Here is a 23,059-nt window from a genome sequence, read left to right on the forward strand (position 1 = left end):
TTCTTCATGCAAAATGTACTCATACTTCAGCCTCTATTACACTGAATATCCTCCACTGGACAATCCTCCCCACTGACATTAAACAGGCATTAAACAAAGAGGACCTTCTCTTATGTTACCTTCTAGTCACAACTGACCTTAAAGTTATCCTCAGTGACTGGAAAGACTCATCCAAATTATCCCCCCACACATGGTGGGAATGGGTCCAATTAACCAGAACTGCCTCTAACTCACTAAACTTATACTAGATGACAATACAAATGAAGAATGGTAAACGTTCCCCCCACACAGGGTGGGAATGGGTCCAATTAACCAGATCTGCCTCTAACTCACTAAACTTATACTTGAGGACAACTCCAATGAAGAATGGTAAACTCTGGGGCAAGCTAGACAACTTTATGTCTCACTCATCTATGTAACCATGATCATCCAATCACTTGATCATTCATGCATTCATTCTCCCACTCTCCCCCTTCTGTGCCCACTCGCCCACCTCCTCCTCTCCCTACCCACCCCGCCTTCCCCATGTACTCCCTCATTTTCACCCCTACCACCTTCTTCTTTTCTCTTGTCTCTGCATTTTTACCCTTACTCATTCATCTACAACTGATGTACCTTAATCATTCACTACAACATCAAAAACTGCTCCGTCACAATACATACACTGATTAACCTCACCTCACCATTGCAAACAAATACACTGATCTCTGCCCTCTACTTTTGTAAATGTGGACCGACTCTTCATGCTATACCCTGCTCCCACTTGATTTGGTGGTACCATACAATGTATTATTTCTTTTCATTTATGTTATTTAATTTTCCTATTGTATAAAATCCTATTAAAACACTCTTGAAATAAAAAACAAACTTAGTGGCAATGGCTGCTCCTGTGATATATTACTTCTATTGAGCAATGAAATGCTTCAGTCTCTGTCCCTACTTAATCACTGCCCTGTATGGAATTATCATGTGATGGTAACAATACATTGCACTCTGGATGCCCATTCCATCCTTTGCCTTTTTCTATAATTTTACATGGATAGCACTAGAATTCAGTTCCTTTATCTTTTTAATAACATTTGTGTTTACCAGATCACGCCATGTACATCAAATATTGTGTATCCAGTACTGAACTACCCTTTATAAAACATTGCAACGTGCCATTTCACACAATGAAAAAAATACCAGAAATTGCTACATAACTATTATTTTCCTGTGCTAATTTCTTATCATGTCCCATTTTTGTGTTCCTGATTTCATATAAGTGGAAAGTGTTTGTCATCTACTCCTGCAAAATGTGTTTATTTTCATTCTTTTACACTATAAGGAACTCTAGAAGAGCCAGTATAAAGCAGCTCTGAGCACATATCCCACTGACCTAAAAGCAGCACGCTGTACCTTTTTATGCCAGCACAATCGAGAAAGCAAATAATAACACAAAGGAAGTTTTTAATATTGTCTCTCACATATCCGAAAAACATGCCCCCCCCCACACTTGAGACAAATAAACTCATATGTTCTTAGCTGAACACTTTATCTGATAGAGACTTCTAGTTGCAGATTCCTTACCTTAGAATTTCCCCCCAGGCGTCAGAATGGATCCGGGGATTTTTCTTCGAGCAATACCCTTGCGCGTCTGTAGGTGGCGTTGGTCGACGTCGCAGGCGTTGTGGTCCCTGTGATGACGTCGGGAGTAGTACATAGACGCTGCCCTCGCGCAGTGACGTCAGTTCTTTTCTTTCCGCGCCACGCGCTGATCCGGAGAGAGCTACCCTAGGCTATTTTTTGCCCGAATTCGACCGTTTTATCGAGCTTTTTTTGGTACGACTTTGGTGCGTCGAGAATGTCCCCGAAGACCGGGTTTGAGCCTTGTGAGGACTGCCATCGGACGATGTCGGTGATGGATCCTCATTGCGTTTGTCTGTAGTGCCTCGAGCGCGACCACGTCCCGAAGTCGTGCTCCGAGTGTTGGCCATGCACCCGAAAGCTTTGAGGGAGCGGTCCCTAAAGCTAATGGCGGCCCGGCACTCAACTCCGTGAAGGTCCTGGTCTAGCTCGAGAGGAAGGTCTCGAGATCGGTCGCGGAGTCATCATCACTCATCTTCTTCGAAGTCCTTGGGTCAAGGTAAGAAGAAGAAGAAGTCGAAGAAGTCCCATCATTCTCCGGCTTCACCCCGTGGCTCGGCCGACGCGACGCGGGATGAGCGTCCACGCACTAGGCCTCTGTCCTCGGAGCCTACGTCTGGGTCAACTCCGTGCTTCCCCAAGTATCCCGGAGCTGGAGCGACCCCCGCCCAACTGAAAGAGTTTTATGAGGCCATGCGCCTCATCTTTGGACGGGCTGATTCGATACGGCGCCTTCGGGCCCAAGGGGTTTGGCTGAGGGGCCTTTGGGTTCTGCGCCGACGGCTTCGACCCTGGCCACCGAGGTCGCCTCCGGGTCCGTGCACGGATCCGCACCGACGCCGGTCACACCATCAAGACCTTCCCCGACGTCGGGTCGATTATCGACGCTCCCGACGTCGCTAGTGCCCACTATCAACATCAACCCAATTTTTCCCCGGCGACTCGGAGTCAGAGCAGCGTCGGCTGACGCCGCCATCGGCTTCGGTGGGCCCTATTCGCCTGAGGTCGGATTCAGACCCATTTTCTTATGGGTACGAATACGGGGAGGGATTGGAGGGGTCCCTGGACCCTTATGAATACCAGGATGACCCTACTATGCACTGGGCACAGGACTTGGGCGAAGCCAGTGGTCTGGATACTTCTCCTGACGCTGGCATGCTGTCTCCTCCTACTGTGGCTATGGTGGAGGGAGCTACTTACAGTATGGCGGTTTGTAGGGCGGCTGAGGTCCTTGGCCTTGAGCTACCTACTGTGGAATTCCGGTCTAATCTCCTAATGGAGGAGCTTCAGCCTGGGGCTTCCACTTAGGAACCCCTTCTCCCATTCAATGAAGCCCTCACTGATGTCCTTTTGGGTACATGGCCCAATCCCAACACAGGGGCTCCTGTGAACAGGACTGTCGCTCGCCGCCATCTGCCCGCACCGAACGACCCAAAGTTCCTGTCCCAACATCCTACGCCTGAGAGTCTTGTAATCCAGGCTTCCTCTTCTTCGGGGGCGTTCCCCGGATAGGGAATCCAAAAGGCTGGAACAATTTGGTAAGAAGTTATTTTCTTCCTCCAGCCTAGCACTGCGGTCTGTGAACACCGCATGTCTTTTGGGACGTAATTCCCACTCACTGTGGGATACGGTTGCGCAAGTCCTGGCGCAGATACCGGAGGAGGGCCGTGCTATCGTCTCCCAAGCAGTGAAAGATGGGAGAGACGCGGCAAAGTTCACTATCCGTTGTGGGTTGGGTACGACCGACTCTCTGGGCAGATCGGTTGCGACGACACTGGCCTCACGGCGCCACGCCTGGTTACATACTTCTGGCTTCTCGGGGGATGTCCAACAGTCACTCATGGACATGCCCTTTGATAGCACTCGTCTCTTTGAAGACAAAGTGGCCTTGGAGAGATTCAAGGATTTCCGGGCTACGGCTCGGTCACTTGGTCTTTCCTCTGCCACACGCCCACCACAGTCCGCTTTTCGTCCCTTTCGTGGGCACCGAAGGGGCGCCCTGTTGTGTCCTCAACCCAGCCACCGTGCCATGCACGGTGGACAGCCTATGCGTGGCCGTGGACACGGAATCCCACGTGGCCGTGGGACAGGGCACCAGGTCAGTCCAGTCCGCCTCTGCCCACGCTGCAGCCTCCAAACCCTCCTACTCCGTTCCCTCACTCCCGCCCAGTTGGTGGCAGGATCCGCCATCACCTGCCCCACTGGGAACATATCACCACGGATGGGTGGGTTTTGCAGATCATTCGGAAGGGCTACTCCCTCCCTTTCGAATCTACACCACCACACATGCCACCATCCTTCCATCATCTTCCGGAGGATCATTTGGTGCTTCTCCGCCACGAAGTCGCGGCTCTCTTGGTCAAGGGAGCTATAGAAAGGGTCCCTGTGCCAGAAGTAGGTCTTGGTTGTTATTCCTGCTACTTTCTTATACCAAAGAAGTACAAGGGCTTACGCCCTATCCTAGATCTTCGGGACCTGAACTACTTCCTCAAGAAGGAGAAGTTCGGAATGCTCACCCTGGCTCAGGTTCTGTCTGCCTTGGACCCAGGAGACTGGATGGTAGCGTTGGACTTGCAGGACGCTTATTTCCACATCCCCATCCTGCCTGCCCACAGACGTTACCTACGATTCGTGGTGGGTCACAAGCATTTTCAGTTTACCGTGCTCCGTTTCGGCCTTACCAGTGCCCCTCGGGTGTTCACAAAAGTGATGGCGGTGGTTGCAGCTCATCTGCGCAGGTTAGGGGTCTCAGTATTCCCCTACCCAGACGACTGGCTGTTGAAGGCACCTTCGCCGCTGACAGTTGTCTCCCACCTTCAGACTACGGCAAACCTCCTGCACCAGCTGGGGTTCACTATAAACGTGCCGAAGTCACACCTGACACCCTCTCAGACGCTCCGTTTCATTGGAGCTGTTCTGGACACAGTGCAGTTTCGGGCTTATCCTCCCGAAAAGCGAGTCCAAGACATTCAAGCTATGATTCCGATCTTTCAGCCTTGGTCTTGGGTTTCGGTGAGACTGGCTCTGAGGCTGCTGGGCCTCATGGCCTCCTGCATCCTGCTAGTAACACATGCCAGGTGGCATATGTGGGCTCTGCAGTGGGACCTGAAGTTCCAGTGGGCGCAGCATCAGGGAAATCTCTCCGACATGGTCCAGATCTCGGAGGGGACTGCAAAAGACCTACAGTGGTGGCTTTCGAATCCCGATTGGGTCAATGACAGATCCCTCTCCCTTCCCCAACCAGATCTCTCTATAGTGACAGATGTGTCACTTCTTGGGTGGGTCGGCCACATGGGAGAGGCGGAGATCAGAGGCCTCTGGTCTCCGGTGGAGTCAGGACTCCATATAAATATGCTGGAGCTCCGGGCGATCAGGCTTGCGTTGAAAGCATTCCTTCCCTCTCTCAAAGGGAAAGTGGTGCAGGTGTTCACGGACAACACTGCCGCCATGTGGTACTCCAACAAACAAGGCGGGGTAGGGTCCTGGACCCTTTGTCAGGAGGCACTATGCCTCTGGACATGGCTGGAACATCAGGGCATTACCCTGATGTTTCAACATCTGGCAGGCTCGGTCAACCCCAGAGCAGACGAACTCAGCCGCCGACGCACTGTTGATCACGAATGGCGTCTCCATCCGGAGGTGGTTTAAGGTCTCTTTCTCAAGTGGGGTGAGCCTTGGTTAGATCTGTTCACCTCTGCAGAGAACGCGCAATGTCAACTATTTTGCACGGGGAGGAGCCAAAATGGCGGCCGGGAAGGACGCCTAGATAGCGAGCTCCGTCCCGGACTCGCCATAAATATCCTGCAGGGCGCCCCCCCTGGAATCTTACCATTGATGCGGAGGCCGTGTGCTGCCCCCCCCTTAAGCTGAGGGCTGCCGGGCAAAGAGGACACCTGGGAACACGGGCCTGAACGGCCGAAACCGTCCCAGGGATCGAGGTGAGGAGCCAGGAGTTTCCAAAATGGTGCCACCCAGCGCGAGCTGAGCTGCGGCTGATGATCCGGTTCTCCTCTCCCCCAAGGGGTTGGGGCGCTGAGCCGCTGTACCGCTGCCAAAGACGGTGATCGCCCGAGACGTCCGGGGTGCGGAGGGACGGGGTGTGCCCCCTCCGCCCCACTCCCCCTTCCTGGATGCGGTGTTGCCGCGCTGCGGGAGTTGCCTGGGAGACTGTAAAAGCACGCGGCGCACCCGGTACGTGGGGTGGCGCCGCTTATTAGAGGCGGAGGTGGCCCTGGGCAGGGGCCCTGGACCTAACCACGAGGCGACCCACAGGGGGCCAACCAAATACGAGGCACGAGGCGTGTGGGAGGACCTGTGCTGGCCCGGTCCGGCCTTGCACACGGGCAGCAGTGTGGCCCCCGCCTGGAGGAGGGAGCCGTGGCTCTGTCAGGCGTGGTGGGTCCAGGAAGCTTTGTTTTATCTTCTTTTTGTGGCAGGTGAGTCGGGGCGGCGTGGGCCCTTATTATTCCCCCCCCTGGACCCCCCTCTCTCGCTGGAGGCATCCATTGCGGTGCTGCTGCCTGGTTGAGGGGCAAGCCCACGCCCCACTGAACGCGGCGCCGTGATCCAGGAGGCCCCACCCGGGCAGATTGACGAGTGCAGGACCGATTCCGACCGGTGGGGAGCGGAGGGACCACACACCAGTTAAACAAGCGCCACGCCGGGACGAAGAGCACTGGCGGGGGCTTAACCTAGGACCTTGGCCGTCGTGAGCCAAGGGGACCGCGGGCCCGTCCGGGGACCGGTCTCCCTGGCCTGAGCACCTGGCTTATCTCCCCCCCGCCTCCGCTTGAGCGGCCATGGCCTGTCTCCGCCGATGCCCCCTCTGGGTGACTGTACTATTGGAGGAGCAGGCGCGGAACCCCGACCTCAAGGAGGTCGCACCATCAAAACCCGGGACTACTCGACCCTGACTCCGCCGGCTGCACTGGCGACCCCCCCCTCCCCTGCATTGGCTTGCGAACAAAGGCATGCTTTGATTGGTGAAAAAAGGAAGAATAAACCCAGCTCATACTCCGCCAACTAACGCGGTGCCTGGAGAGTAAAGAAGAGAAAATTGCGCCCAGGGAACACAGAGCAGGGGCAAACTACTGCGAGGTCAAAACAAAACCGGGGAGAGCACCACCGTGCTGCGCACGGCTTCAATCAGGCAGGTACAATGACAGGCAGGCTTAAATCGTCCAAGAACCAAGACCGGAACGTCCAGAGCGCAGCGCCCTGTGACCAGCAGCCAAACCCGTCTCTACAAACATTAGAAAGCACACTCCTGTCACACTCCGCACAGTTTGAGAAAGTACCCCAAGCGATCATGGACACTAAATCCTTACTGGAAAATAGAATAGATGCAGTCTCCCAAGATCTAAGTATACTCCGAGTGGACCACCACAATTTGTCGGAAAGAGTGAAATCGGCAGAAGAGTCGATATCCGAACTGGCTCCCATGGCCCAAGATAACCAAAAGCAAATACAGCGCCTAGATGCTGAAGTGAAGGCACTCCGGCGGAGATCGGAGGAAGCGGAGAGTAGATCGCGCCGCAACAACGTTCGCTTTCTGGGGTTCCCTGAAAATACGAGGCAACCAAACTTGGAGTTACTCCTGGAGCAATGGCTAATCAAGGAAGTACTAAACGGAGCTCCGTCCAAGTTCTTCTCCATAGAAAGGGTGCACAGAATCCCGGCTAGACCTCCGGCCCCAGGCCAACCACCCAGACCATTGATTGCTAGATTTTTAAATCACAGGGATCGGGACGCAATTTTGCAACAGTTTCGCAATAACGCCCATATAAATACGAGGACTCAATTATTAATGCATACCCAGACTTCACACAGGAGGTGCGAAATCAAGGCAACACCTACGTTAAAATTAAACAGCGCCTACGAGAACACGACATCAAATATGCTCTGTTGTTCCCTGCTAAATTACGAGTGGTGTCGGAGGACCACACACATATCTTCACCTCCCCTGAGGACGCCTGGACATGGTTACACGCCAAGGGCCTGGCGCGCACCCGGGAGGACACGGAGGACGCCGAGGAATGGATAACTTCTGCGCCGAGGAAACGATCTAAGAGACGCACCAAGAATCAACCCAATGAACGACAGGCAGCCGAAGAAAGGGCGAAAGTGCTGAAGGAAACACCTCTGCTGATGCAAAGTAACTTTTGAGGACCCAGGTCGACTCCCGAGATCATCTTGGACTCCGACACAGCCAGCTCTGACTCTACAATAACAGGAATGTGGAAAGGACCGATAGTCACCCCCAGAAGCGCAGACGAACTTTAACTATACCCCACCGTTCCACCTTTCCACTAATATAAATAGCGGTCATGGTTGGATGTCACCGGGGGCCTTCGAGAGGGGACGGCCCCGGAGAACTGGACATTAACAACAGCGTGTATCTTTTGCATAATCCACCCCCCCCCCATCTCCTGGGACGCGCGCATGGGAGAATTGGGGGGACGGGCAAACCGGGGGGGGGGGCAGTGGGAGAGGCTCCCTCTATCTTTCTCTCTCCTATACAATGCGGGGCGCCCAACGATATTAGCAGATTAAGTCTGCGGAAAGATGTGAGCCCCGTAAAAGAGCCACATCTGGTTGCCAACACTACACCACCACGGGTATCCAGTTGGATACAGGTTTTTTCACACTTTCATGGGTTAAGTAGTTCCACACAAATTTTTAGTAGGGTTAAGGTTGCAGTTGGGATGGGAGGGAGTAGTAATTTAGTAATAAAGCACACAACAGATCCACTTAAAAGGCAGGGCTCACTGCCGCAAATGGAATCTCCACTAACTGCCACAGTAGAGGGGGTGGCTGAACAAGGGAAGGAGACAACTGATAGACATGCACAAATAGGCGCATCTCATAAACTCACATGGCACCACATATGAAATGTAATATAAACCAATATGACATTGTAACATGGAATGTGAGGGGATTGGGAGTGCCGAGTAAACGGTCCCGGGTGTACACACGCCTTACACGCACGAGTGCACACATTGCTATTATACAAGAGACCCACATGCTGGAGCCCGACCTGCAGGAGCTGCGTACGAAATGGGCTGGGCAGGTAATAGGCACAACATACTTGGCCTTCGCGAGGGGTGTGTTGATCTGGATAGCAAGCGGGGTCCCATTCCTTCAAACAGCGCACAGAATAGCCAAGGCGGAAGATTTGTGGCGGTGGAGGGCCAGCTAGATGGCAGACAGCTGACAATAGTTGGCATATACGCCCCAAACTGCGGGACAGCAGGCTTCCTGAGCACACTCACTCCATCCTTATTGATAAACCCCTCGGCCCCGGCCATCTGGGGGGGTGACTTCAATAGCACACCAAACACAACACTAGACAGGTCCCACGCCTCAACGAGCTCGACAGCAAAAAGAAACACCACAAGTTCATTACAGATATGGGCGGGGGACATGAGATTATATGACCTATGGCTTATGGGTCATCCGCAGCAGAGGGAATACTCATTCTACTCAGTACCACACAAAACCCACTCTAGAATAGATATAATATGGGGTACCCAGGATATAGGAGCACTGGTGAATGGATCGGAATACCTAGCAAGGACATTGTCAGATCACTCACCACTGAAAGTGTCACTGGACTGGGGCAGGAGGCGTCAGGCGATTCCCACGTGGCGCCTGCAGGTAGATGCCTTACAAGACCAGGCATTCGTGGAAACTCTAAAAACCACATTGAATCAGTACTGGGAAACAAATGACTCAACAGCAAACTCACGGGCAGCCGAATGGGACGCTCATAAAGTGGTGATACGTGGACAATGCATGTCCACCACGTGGGGAGTGAGACACACCCTACAGGCGGAAGTAGGTAAATTAGAACAGGAGCTCAGGGTAGCAGAGACAGCGGTAGCACGCAACGAAATCCCCCACACAGCGCTAAAAGAAGCGCGCTCGAACTACAACGAAGTAGACAGCAGACTCCGATGTCACGATTATACTTATCAGTTATCGCGCTTGCACACAGAAGGCGACAGATCGGGCAGATTGCTGGCGTGGCTGCTACGGGAGGACAAACAGCATTCCCCTATCGGGACCATACGGATAGACACACACACTACGGTAACCACGCAACTCGAAATAAATGAAACATTCCGTGAATATTACACAAAGCTGTACACTAAACGCACCTTGTGCACGTCACTGCAACTTGAGTCCTTTCTGGGAGACTCACTGTTACCACAAATATCCCCAGCAGACAGGGACTCCCTTGAAACCACAGTGACAGCGGGCGAAATAGATTTAGCCCTGACCAAATGCCCAGGAACAAAGCACCTGGCACAGACGGCCTCCCGATAGAGTACTATACTACCTACTCCTCTCGCCTAAAGCCTCATCTACTGAAGGTGTTTGAGGAGGCGTGAGTCAACGAACAGCTTCCCCCATCTCAGAGGGAGGCTATGATAGTGGTCCTCCCCAAACAGGGCCGTGACCCCACTGACGTTAAATCTTATAGACCACTCTCGCTCCTAAACTTAGACTGCAAAATATTAGGTAAAATATTGGCCAACCGACTAGCTCCCATTATACATACCCTAATACATGAGGATCAAAACGGCTTCATCCCGAAACGCAACACCTTTTTAAACATCCGCAGACTGCTGAGCATAATGGGCGACACCCCCCCGGAGGCACTTGAAGAGATGGTGCTGTCACTGGACATTGAAAAAGCGTTTCACACGCTAGAATGGGACTTCCTACTGGCCACAATGCGGCGAATGGGAATAGGCCCCAACTATATTCGATGGGTCCGGACACTCTACTCTAGCCCCCAAGCTAGAGTGAAAACGGGGGGAGTCATATCGGATAGCTTCCCAATCTCCAGGGGCACGAGGCAGGGATGCCCCCTATCTCCGCTATTGTTCGCTATAGCAATGGAACCACTAGCAGCAAGAATACGCTCAATGAAGGACAGCTGGGGGATAGTCAGGAACGGGCTTCACCACGCAGTGTCGCTATACGCTGACGATGCCCTCGTCTACATTCGTAAAAGTAGCGAGGTGCTACCAGCAGTAATGTCATTGCTGGCCGAATTTGGAAGCATATCCGGCTTAGTGGTAAACTGGGATAAGTCGTGCGCGTTTCCGTTGGCCAGGTGGCCACCGGCGAGAAGGGAGACCTCCCCGCCGGGTCAACTGAAATGGTGCTTTGAGACGTTCAAATACCTCGGGGTAAACATATACCACAACACAGAAGACCTGAGAGATGGGAACCTGGGGAGAGCACTAGCTTCCATAAAGGGCTCTTTACGATTTTGGAACAGACTACCACTCTCGCCCCCAGGCAGGGTGGCGGTCGCGAATATGCTAATATTACCGAGGCTACTATATTACTTCGCGGCTTTGCCAATCAACATTCCAAGGAGCTTTTTCAGGAATCCGAACACAGCGCTTCTACAACTCATATGGGGAGGGGGCAGTGCGCGGGTGGCCTTAACCTCTTTGCAATGCCCAGCGGACGCGGGCGGTCTGGGAGCTTCTAATTTTGAATTATACTGGGCGGCTGCCCAACTGCAGTGGCTACAGAACTGGATCCACAGGCCAACGCCGGCAGAATCTGAATGGCTCGAGTCCTGGTTAAAAGGGACTCCACTGATAACGTGGTTGTCAATTAAACACCCTAAAAGCGTATTGGTTAATCCACTGCTATCAGCGGCCCACGCATGCTGGGGCAAATACGTCCAAAAAGACCACAAGACGCTCCCATACTCCCCGCATATCCCACTGGATCTCCTTCCGGGTTGGCATAAAGCTGCAACGCACCAGCCGTCTGTGTGGACAAAAGCGGGCATACAGTTAGTGGGCGATTGCTTTGAGGACGGTAAACTAATGTCATTTGAAGCCATGCAGGCTCTCACAGAAATAAACCCCGGCCAATTTCTGTCATATCACGCCATATGCTTGGCAATCAAAAAAGCGTGGGGCGCAGGAATCCTGGAACCGAAGATCTCCCCCATTATACACCACATCCTACACTATGATGCCCATACAAAAGTAGTATCGAGCCTATACAAGCTCCTCGACAATCCCCCTGAACTGCATATGGAGAGGTGGAACTTGGTCCTGCTGGATCCAATACCACAGGAGGACTGGCCGAAAGTCCTGCAACATGCTCAAGGAGTGTCGAGGAATCCCAGATTCCGTTACACCCAGTTTAACCATACACACCAAACATACTTATCCCCAGCCAGGTTAGGGCGCATGTTTCCCGACTCGGAGCCGACATGTCCCAGATGCAAAGCCCCACGGGCGCACTTCTACCACATGGTCTGGGAATGCCCTCAAGTACAAAAGGTATGGAGTGAGGTGGTGTTAGCGATTTCGGAACTGACAGGACTGGGACTGACAGTGGACCCTAAGTCATGCCTTCTGGGGCTGAGGACAAGAACGAAAAGGCACAGACACTTACACAAATTCGCGGATCTAGCATGCGTGCTGTATAAAAGACTGATAGCAATGCACTGGAAAGCGCCTAGAGCACCTGATCAGAAATCATGGCATACCACCACATTGCGCTGGGCCTGCACAGAATATCAAGTACTGAGGAAACTAGCACGGGAGGGGAAACAAGATACAGGCTGCGACGCCTGGGAAGCATTGGTGTCCAAACTCGAAGCAAAAAATGATGACAAACCCCCATGAAGTGGGAGCTCCCCCCGCACAACACATTGAGCAGTAACACACCCGCGCACCCCTCGACGGAGTCGCCCTCCTCCCCCCGGATGCGCAACTAATTAAAGACATATAAGCGCAAAGATCCTTGCCCTAGCTCCCCAGCCGCCCACTGGCGCTAGCACTCAAGTCCACACATGTGGTAAGCACAGTCTTACACACCCCGCACACCAACATCATTACCGTACACACACATAAAGGCACCATCACTCACCACAAAAGGAGGACCCAGTGGAACATAGTCCACACCAGAAGGCACATGCGTGATTTCCCAAGACCACAACACAGGCGCAGGAGCCCGACAAACGCGGAACGTACTAATATTGTTTTCTATAGGTGGATCTGAAGTGTGTACAAGTAGGGGGGGTAGGTGTTTGATTGTTAACAACTCAGATAAATATGATCCTGTTGTAAAACAGAATAAGTATATAATATGTATCTGGAATGCAAAACCAATAAAAATTATTTTAAAAAAACAAAAAACAATTTTGCACGTTTGAGTTTCCAAGGTGGCACTCGCTCGGAGACGCTTTTCGTCTCGGGTGGAGCTCCGGCCTCCTTTACTCCTTCCCGCCTATCCCTCTTCTGCCCAGAGTTCTCAAGAAAATCAAGTACGACCGGGCCCAAGTTATCTTGGTGGCTCCGGACTGGGCTCGAAGAGTGTGGTATCCAGAGCAATTGAGCATGTCCATCGATCCTCCACTCAGGCTGCCTCTTTGGGCGGATCTTCTGTTGCAGCAGCAGGGGATGGTTCTACACCCGAACCTGTCCAACCTCCGCCTTCCTGCGTGGAAATTGAGCTGCAACAGTTAACGGCATTTGCCCTTCCACCTGAAGTCTGTAATGTTATCTTGGCAGCCAGGCGTCCATCGACTAAAGCTGTATAGGCCTGTCTTTGAAATAAATTTGTGGCATGGTGTACCAACAAATCTGTTGACCCCCTTTCTGCCCCTCTTTCAGCGGTTCTTCTGTTCATTCTTTCTTTAGCCCAGCAGGGCTCTGCATTGGGTACCCCTAAAATGTATTTGTCTGCCATTTCCGCCTTTCTTAGGCTTCCTGATCAGCCCTCACTCTTTAAATCTCCTCTTGTGAGTAGGTTCCTAAAAGGGCTCACCCACTTATTTCCTCCCACTCCCTTCATCATGCCTCAGTGGGATCTTAATCTTGTACTTACTTACTTGATGTGTACCCCCTTTGAGCCAATGCATAATTGTCCCTTGCGGCTCCTCACATTCAAAACTGTCTTTCTCATCACTATCACCTCTGCTCGCAGGGTGAGTGAGCTTCAGGCCCTTTCTACAAAGCCTCCATACTGGTCTGTATACCCTGACAAAGTGGTGTTATGCACTAGAGCTTCCTTCCTTCCTAAGGTGGTTACACCATTTCATGTAGGCCAGTCCATCACTTTGCCTACCTTCTACGCACCCCCACATCCTTCCCATGAAGAGGAGAGACTCCACTGTCTGGACCCAAAAAGACCGTTGGCATTCCACCTTAATCGTACTAAAGATTTCCGGGTGGACGATCAACTCTTTGTTGGCTATGTGGGTGTGAAGAAAGGAAAGGCGGTGCAAAAGCGTACCTTCTCTAAATGGGTGCTTCTTTCCATCAAAATGTGCAATGCTTTGGCTAAAAAGCAACCTCCTGAAGGCTTGCGGGCTCATTCTACCAGAGCAACTGCTGCATCCTCTGCGTTAGCACGTGGATTTCCTGTCCTGGATATCTGTCAGGCAGTTACGTGGGCATCCCTGCACACGTTTGCTAAGCATTACTGCCTGGATAGTCAGGTCCGTCGAGACGGCTACTTTGGTAGTTCGGTCCTGCAGGACTTTCTAGTATGATCTTGGTTCATTGCCCACCACCGAGGATGGCATTGCTTTGGTATCTGTTCTAAGGTAAGGAATCTGCAACTAGAAGTCTATCAGATGTCCAAGTTACTTACCTTCGGTAACTAAATATCTGATAGAGACATATTCTAGTTGCAGATTCCTTACCTCCCACCCATCCTCCCCGCTTGCGAACTGATTTCTAGGGACAGGGATTCCCTCTTTCAGGTACTTAGCTCTGGCGCACTAATCTCAGTGTTCTTAGCAGTTCTGTACTCTGGCGTGGAAAGTCATTAAAAGAAACTGAAGTCACTGCGCGAGGGTGGCATCTATGTACTACTCCCGACCTCATCACGGCGACCACAACGCCTGCGAAGTCGACCGACGCCACCTACCGACGTGCAAGGGTATTGCTAGAAGAAAAATCTCCGGATCCAGTCTGACACCTGGGGGAAAATTCTAAGGTAAGGAATCTGCAACTAGAATATGTCTCTACCAGATATTTCGTTACCGAAGGTAAGTAACTTGTACTTTGAGGATAAAATACAAAGAATCCAGGATAACCTCATCAAATTGCAAGACCCTGCTCCCAACAACAACAAATGCCCTCCCATGCCTTAAGCACAGGATAAACTGCTGCAGTTTATCCCCTCTTTCCCCGACATATAACAAACTGAAGGACTCTTTTTCTAGGAGTAAACTGGTTCCTTGCTAGATCCCTCCTCTCCCCTCCCCCTCCTCCTGAGTAAAGTTGATGTTAGGGTCTTGCCTAAGCCCCATCTACCATGAGCTTTTCACCACTTCATTGTATTCAGGGATAGTGCCCCCCCGCATGTAAAAAGGCGAGTGTCATCCCCCTATTAAAGAAACCTAATGCTGACCCCAAATCCTTTCTAATTTCAGACCCTTATCTTCGCTGCCTGGGGTTTCTAAGAGGTTAGAAAAAACAGTTCATTTCTGGAAAACTCTAGCCTTCTCCATCCATCTCAATCTGGCTTTAGCGCTCTACAAAGTACGGAGACTACATTCATGGAGATTACTGATACCATTAAATTTACATTGGATGCTGGTCAAATTGCTTCAAATTGCCGCACTAATCTTGTTAGATCTCTCAGCGGCATTCAACACAATTTCACAGGAGATCGTACTTCAATGCCTTGCCTACATCGGGATAGAGGGTAAGGCATTAGCCTGGCTACATTCCCTTTTATAGCATAGGGAACAAGGTTAGGCTTAAACCATTCTTCTCCAATGCCAAAGTCATCAAGTATGGAGCACCACAGGGCTGAGCTCTGAACCATACACTTATTAACATTTATATGACCCCATTGGCCTATCTTATTGAATCCTTTGGTGGCCTCCTACGCTGATGACACCCATCTCCTGATGACCTACAACAATAATGGCTGCAAAGCTAAAATCAAATTTTCTGCTTGGATGACAGCAATGATGGGCTGGCTCAAAGTGAATTCTTTACAATGTGACTGATAAAACGGAGGTCCTTCTTTTTGGAACTGACCCCCCTCCCTGGCTGGCAGGGCCCTGGTCTTTCAGATGTTTACTGAACACCCCACCTCCAAACCCTCTAACTTGGCCATAAATGTAGGGGTCTTAGTTAACACACCTATCCCTCAATCCTCAGATCGCTGCTGTGCTCAAAACTACATGCTGGACATTAAGGATGCTGAGAAAATGTCTTAAACTTCTTCCTTGGGAAGCTCAGTCAGTGGTACAGGCTCTGATTCTATCAAGGCTGAACTGTGCCAAAGTCTTATACATAGCCCTCCCAGATTATCTTACCCACAGACTGCAAAAAGTCCAAAACATGGCAGTCCACTTGTTATTCAATCTCCCCAAATACACCACAATCGCTCAATACCGTAACCAGTTGCACTGGTTACCAGTAAAAAAGAGGGTCATTTTTAAAGCTCTAAGTATTGCACACTCAGGCTTTTATAAAACTGGCCCTTCATATCTGCATGAAAGACTGACCAGCTACTGCCTGCAATGATCCCTGCATTCACAGTCGGCTCGCCTACTGTCCCTTCACCAAAAAAAAGAGGTGGGGAGGCTCAGCCTGCTCGGTGCTGGCTGCCAAACATTCGAACGAACTCCCCCTCAGACGCATACCGGACAAACAACTATTTCACAAGCGACTAAAATCTAATTTGTTTAAAGCTTAGAATGTTCGTCGACCTCCTCTGATGGCCGTCTATCTCAAGCTCCGGGACACTTTAGCAGTAGCTGTGCGCTCTATAAATCTTTTCATTCATTCATTCACCATGACCATCTTGCTGCATTTGTTCATTTTACCTGCTGAGAATTGCTTAGAATCAAATAGTCATTGTAAAGGAAGCAGAACCATGCTTTGAAATCGAGGACATATCACCATCAGTCATCCAAACATTGATATGGGACACATAGCAAGCACTAGATTCTCTCTGTTCACAACAGTACCAGAGGCCTACCTATGAATACAACATATAGTGAATTAACATGCAGGAGATAAAAACTCCATTTCTGATGAAGACTTGCATACCTCCCTTTCTTAATCAATCATAAAGTATTCTGTAAACCAATTAGTCTGCTCCATGCTTGTTGTAGGAGATGATTTATCATGAATGACACAAGTGCCATTAAGTCAAATGTTACAAACTAAGCTCTTCGAGATGTTAGGGAACACAGGATCCTCGTTCCAGGTTTTATTATGTTTTCATTTGTATTTTCCTCATACTCCTCATTCTCTCTTTGTGACTTGAGCGTGTCTACATAAATTGGTCTCTGCAATTAATGTTATGTCAAATGAAACCCTACTCCAAAACGAGATGCGCCTCTGAAATGATTAATGTTTCAGATACTCTTTCCTCTCTCCTGCTTTCAGGACGATACTTTAACTAAGATCTCGGTTAATATGGTAATTTCTGAACACTGGTATGCATAGTCATGAATTATGATTGTGTGTGATGGAACACAACCAGAGAAGCAATTAGTAGTAAAGTATGAAGTTCCACAGTTCCTTCCTGTGGGAGTCATGCATCCACTCTCACTTTCTGACTGTTGACGCTTTGATCCTCTCCCTAACTCACATCTCTCCCACTATTCATCCCACCCTATCCCGCATTGTGTCTGCCCCCGTATTTCTCTTATGATTTCTGTCTTAGTTCTTACTTGGTTACTGGATGTAGCACTCTATTCTAATACATTATGCAATTTTACGGTCTTCCAGAATTTGTAGAACTTTTTTTGCACTATTTTTTGTTGATTTTAATGAATTGTATTTTGTTTCTGACAGTGTTTTGAAATTTGAAAATTCTTTCAAAATTAAAAATAAAACGTAAAATTACTATTTTGCTTTAGTTATATATATTAACCACTGTATGTCCTGCCTTTCTTGGTTGATATTCTATCAGTTACTGTTATTTTATCACACAGGAGAATGACTCAGGAACCTTAGATACTGTTGGAGCAATTGTGGTTGACCAAGATGGAAATGTAGCTGCTGCTGTCTCCAGTGGAGGTTTAGCCATGAAGCATCCTGGGAGGGTTGGTCAGGTGATGACACATTTATAATTAAAAAATGCATTTGTGTTCCAAAAAAGTGACTCCCAACCTGTGTATCACAACTGAACTTATTTTTAATAATATTTTGTAACAATTATTTTTGTAAAATGTGTTCGTTTTTCCTCATTATTATTCTGCACATCCTGAGATTCCCATTTTGTTAGTGAATGCCTTTATTGAAATTATTGATATTGCTCCCTCCTCAGTATGCATTGTGATGTAATTAAAAATAGCCTGGCTGCTCTAACTAGAAATCTGTAATGCCACTGAGGGGTTCTGGTAACATCATCAGGTCTTCAAATGGCTTGTTAATGCTGTGGTTGTGAATGTTATCAACCATTCAAATGGTTGATAACATCACCAACCACAGCACCAAGGAAGCATTATGTTAGGTTGTAATTCATAGCAACTCTGCATGTATTGTTTTATTCCCTTAATTATACTGTATTTTTTAAATAGCTAAGTAGTATAAGGTTGCTACTACTTAGCAGTCTAGTATACCAGCAAGTGGTGCCCATCCACCCCATCCTTGCACACAGACATCAGTTCCTTTCCTCCATGCCTTAGGGGGTGGATCTGTAGCTTGCAACCCAAACTTTTTTCCATCTTGTTGATGAGTTTTTTGTCAGACATTTCTCTTAGAGTTCAAGGTAATGTGTCCTTCCAAAGACTATAGGATCTAAAACTTGTAGGGACTGTCACAGACAGATGTCTGTGACAGATTCCCATCAGGTACTTCTCTGATGCTTAGGGTGTAAGACTCCAGAGCTTGCGAGGGCAGCTCCAAGATGAATCCCAAGATGATCCACATGCAAAGCCAAGCTCTGCTTCACAGAACTCAGTTGAAATGCAAGTAAGCGTCAGTCACAATCAAGTTGAAGGCATGGAGCCATTTCCTTTCGTAATTCCATTCCTGAAAATTTTCCTCTTCACACTCCAAGTCGTCAGGTATGACCAAATTGAAAAAAAGCAAAAGAAGTTGAGGCGTGACTTTTCCTCTTCGCACCACTTTCATCAAGAGAAATCCTGTGGGTGTCAGGGTGCCTCCCGATCTCGGTCCCAGTCCCCTACACAGGAACCAATTCCACTGCTTACCCCAATATAACCTGAATTCCTGGCCCATTGGTGATGCCACAACTCATCACCTTCAAGGTGTCCTTTTTGCACATCTCTGGCACCTTTCTAGCTATGTGAGTAGCACCATTTGGTCCCACGGGTCTGAGGAGGCCTCCAGGTGGGCTGCCGTCAGCAGGTCAATACTCAATGCCACCTGCACCACTCAGTTGTGCTGCAGGGCCCATCCCGAATCTGAGGCTGATGCCAAACCCAACTTCAAATCCAGTGCCAGAATCATCTCCAATCCTTTGCTCCTCAGCGCCAGAAAAAGAACAAGTCAGCCTTTCAGACTCAGAAGTGAATCCAACACAACCTCAGCCTAAATTGTACCCTTCACGACCTTTTGCGCAGTTAGTCTAATCTCACTCTGCCTTTACATAGAATGCTCCACATTACTTTTTCTTAATAAGCGGAACCCAGTCAATATGTTGATGAAGATGACCTCATTATTATGATAATCTTGTTCTGAACCTTCAAGACACCAGCAGAGGGTACAACTCTCTGAAGTAAGTAAGCAAGCAAGAAAAGAAATTAGACTTTCAACGACAACATATAGACAGCCAGTGGTACTCTGATGATCAGGAAAGTGAGAGTGGTGGTTGCAGCACATATTTGAATGTTAGAACCTCGATGACTGGCTGTTGAAGGCAATTGTAAACTGTCTCTAAATGACAATTAACTTCCTAACATCTTTCAGGCTCTCGATCAACATACTGAAGTCATACCTGACTCCTTCACAGATGCCGCCATACATTAGAGCCATTCTGGAGAGGAGACAGTTTTGAGCCTTTTCTCTGGACTAGTGATCCAGGACAATCAGGATATGATCCCGATATTTCTGCCTCGTTCCTGGGTCTCTCTGAGAGTGGCTACGAGACTTCATGTTAAAAGTTGTGCCACACTTTCATGTCGGAAAGTCTATCACAGTTCCTGCATTCTTTGCTCCACCTCACACCTCGAAAGAGAACGAGAGACTTTACTGCCCATAAGACCTTTGAGCTGTTACATTGATTGTACCAAAGATTATCGAGTGGATGATCAGCTCTTCGTGGGATTCATTGGGGCTAATAATTGTGAAGCAGTGCAGAAAAGGCCCCAATCAAGGTGGATAGTCCTTTGTATAATGGTCTGCTATGCACTGGCCAAGAAGCAGCTACAAGAGGTCCTGAGGGCTCATTCAAGAGCCAAGGCTGCCATCATTGCGTTAGCACGTGGAGTGCCTGTTCTGGATATCTGTCAAGCCACAACGTGGGTAACACCCCAGACGTTCACAAGTACTACTGCCTTTATAGCCAGGTCTGGCGGGAAGGGCACTTTGCATGTTCGGTTCTGTAGGTTTTTCTGGTTTGAGCCATTCCACAAACCCACCACTTCTGAAGGTACTGCTTTGGGATCTGTTCAGATGGCAAGAAATCTCTGGTTAGAAGTATCCATTAGAATACACCCTCCCTACTCCCGCTGTGTGGAATGGACTTTATTCACCATTATTAAACAGATTCCAGTTTAGAGATCTTCATACTGTCACACCTTATCAGATTATAAGGTCTCTGTCTGACTTTACAGACAGAGTCAAGGAAGAAACTGATTGCCACGCGCATGGGTGGAGGGTATATGTGGCTCCCGCGTCACTTCTGGGGCTGGGTATAGCTGACACAGAGCATCACAATGCTACCTACCGGTGCACAGTGGGAATGCTAAGAAGGACCCAGTCTGGCACCTGGAGTTATTCACTAGGAGCGAAATCTATGATTAAATGGAGTATCTGCCAGAAAGAGCACTACCAATGTTAATTAGAAATTCACTGAAAAACCCAAACATTCCCCTCACGGTCCCCAACAATGCACACTAGGTGCCCTGGGTGGGGCCAGGGCACCCAGCAACAAGTGGCCGGGGCGGGGACGGAGGCTGCGTGCCCCCCTCCCGGGTTGCCTACATGTGAGGTGAGGGCCCTTTGGCCAACACCCCACCTCGCACAGCAAAAAGCTGTGTAAGGCACAGGGGTGGGTGCCTGTGGGAAGTTGGCTGCAGGGCCTGCAGGGCCTGGCCATATATATATATATATATATATATATATAATAAAACTAAGCAAACAGGAGGGGCACTTCCGGGTTCACATTTAATGAAATTAATTTGTAAGCAGAGGCGTTTCGGCATTTACCATGCCTTTCTCAATGCCAAAATTAATGGGCTGCAATATCGTTCACCATTATACAAACATCCATTACTCCCATTGGTGTATTGCTTTTCAAGTTGGTACAATCACCTTGTGGTCTTTCTCGTAGTGAAGACCTCTAACTCTTTTAATTCTTTATGGCAACAGAAGAAACAAAAGTATGACGCGTTTCAGCAGGTTTCTGCCTTGGTCACAGTACCATGCGTCATTTTGCAATGTCTTAAGTAAACACATGTTTTTTTCAACAATAAACATGAAAAAAATACTTTGACTCAAAAACAAAATATGAATGGAACTCTCCATAGCCACTCCACATTGTCTTACTACAGTATTCTAACCATTTCTCACTGAAACCCACTTAATAGCAATGTAAAAATGATGTCTGCATTGTTCTTCAAATTTTATATAGTCCACAATAGCATTCATTCAAAACCGTACATTAAAGAAATACCTCTTTCCAATACAGTATATTAAGCCCCAGTGGGCCATTTGTCCATTATATCAAATCTATTGGGCAACAAAAAAAGTCAAACCCTAATTTCGTCATTAGGACGCTTTTAACCATTCCAATCCCTAATAATGTATACCAGCACAGCAAGAAAATATATACATGTAACATTCCAATACTAATTATTCTTCAGTCCAGCCCAAGAGGGCTTTGTGAGAGATATAATAGCTCTGTTGCTTACCATTCAGGTAAAGAAACTTCTGGAACCTCTACAATAAAACAAGCAAACATCAGTAGTTTGACATATAGAACAGCTACTTGTAATTTTCTCTAGCAGTGGATTACGGATTGTACTCTTAACAACTCTATAAAAGTGGTTCGTATCACAGCAATGCTAGTCTTCTACTGGCAAAACAAGAGGAGCAAAGGGAGGGGGGGGAAGAAGAGGGAGGAAAAAATAATTCACAAATTAACATACATCTCCTCTTCACAGTTCAAACCCTGTGGTGCTTTACTGTTCAAAGCCAAAATGTATTTCGACTCCAATATTCTCCGTTTCTTCTCCCTGTTACCTCCCATCACTTCCTTTGAATTACCATAAGTTACAGAATACCCCAGTTCTCTTTTATTACTGTTGTGCAATTGTAAATATCTGGCAACAGGATAGGTCATGTCTTGATTTTTTTATGGCTAGAAAATTCAGCAGAATACCTTTTTACTCTTGTAGTGTGGTACTCCCCACATACATTTTGGGGCACATACATTGGAGAAGATATACCACATGGTCACTCTTGAAAGTGTAGTGCCCCCTGATTTTACTAGCGTTATTGCCTATGGTGGTAATCTCCATTTTATTCTCTCCATTTCCACAGGCTTTACATTTCCATGCTGCCTAAACCAATCTTGAGTTTCAACCATGTTTTCCTTTCTGTCCTTACATCACTTCTTACTAAGGTATCAAACACCTTAAATGTGTCACACTCTTCTAAAGGTGATTAGGTCTCCTAGATAGTTCATCTCCTATAACTGTGTCACTTCTAAACAGATGCCAATATTTGTTCAAGGCTGCTTGAACTACTAGATGTTTAATGTGGTTAGTGGTAATGAACCTACTCTCCGTCTTCTGATTTTTTTTCTGATATCTGCAAAACAAAGTATCATCTCTTTTCACCTTAGCCACATTTTGTCTAGCTCACTCCAGAGTCTCCTGTGTATAACCTCTGTTTTCAAACCTGTTCATCACATACTCTCCACTTTCTTGAACATATTTTTTGTGCTACATATTCTCTTAGCTCTTAGGAGCTCCCCATAAGGTTTACTCTCTTTCAAAGGGATCGGATGGAAGCATGGAGAGTGCTGTTACCTACAGTTGACTACCTAAACAAACTTGAGGTTAGTGGTTTATCCTTGACCATTAGTTTCACATCAAGAAATTCATCCTCCCTTTAATTGATGTTACTCGTAAATCTGAGGTTTAAATCCTTGTCATTAATTTCAGAGACAAACCAATGGCAATTGAAAAACTAAGGAGCTGTACTGTTCTATTGGAAAGTCAATCATCTCTGAAGGCCAAAGAAGGGTGCAGAAAATCACTGTATGCTGCCGCATT

General features: G+C 48.4%; 1 protein-coding gene across 2 annotated transcripts in view; it reads left to right on the top strand.

Annotated features, from left to right (window-relative positions):
- Nucleotides 1–23,059, top strand: part of TASP1 (taspase 1) — a 628,686-nt gene that overhangs the window by 353,366 nt on the left and 252,261 nt on the right. For both annotated transcript variants that reach the window (XM_069234107.1, XM_069234108.1), the window contains one exon: nt 17,585–17,704. In XM_069234107.1, the coding sequence (XP_069090208.1) occupies nt 17,585–17,704 (120 nt within the window). The remainder of the gene's footprint in view (nt 1–17,584; nt 17,705–23,059) is intronic.

The sequence above is a fragment of the Pleurodeles waltl genome, chromosome 5 (assembly GCF_031143425.1).
Source record: "Pleurodeles waltl isolate 20211129_DDA chromosome 5, aPleWal1.hap1.20221129, whole genome shotgun sequence".
Taxonomy (NCBI): Eukaryota; Metazoa; Chordata; class Amphibia; order Caudata; family Salamandridae; genus Pleurodeles; species Pleurodeles waltl.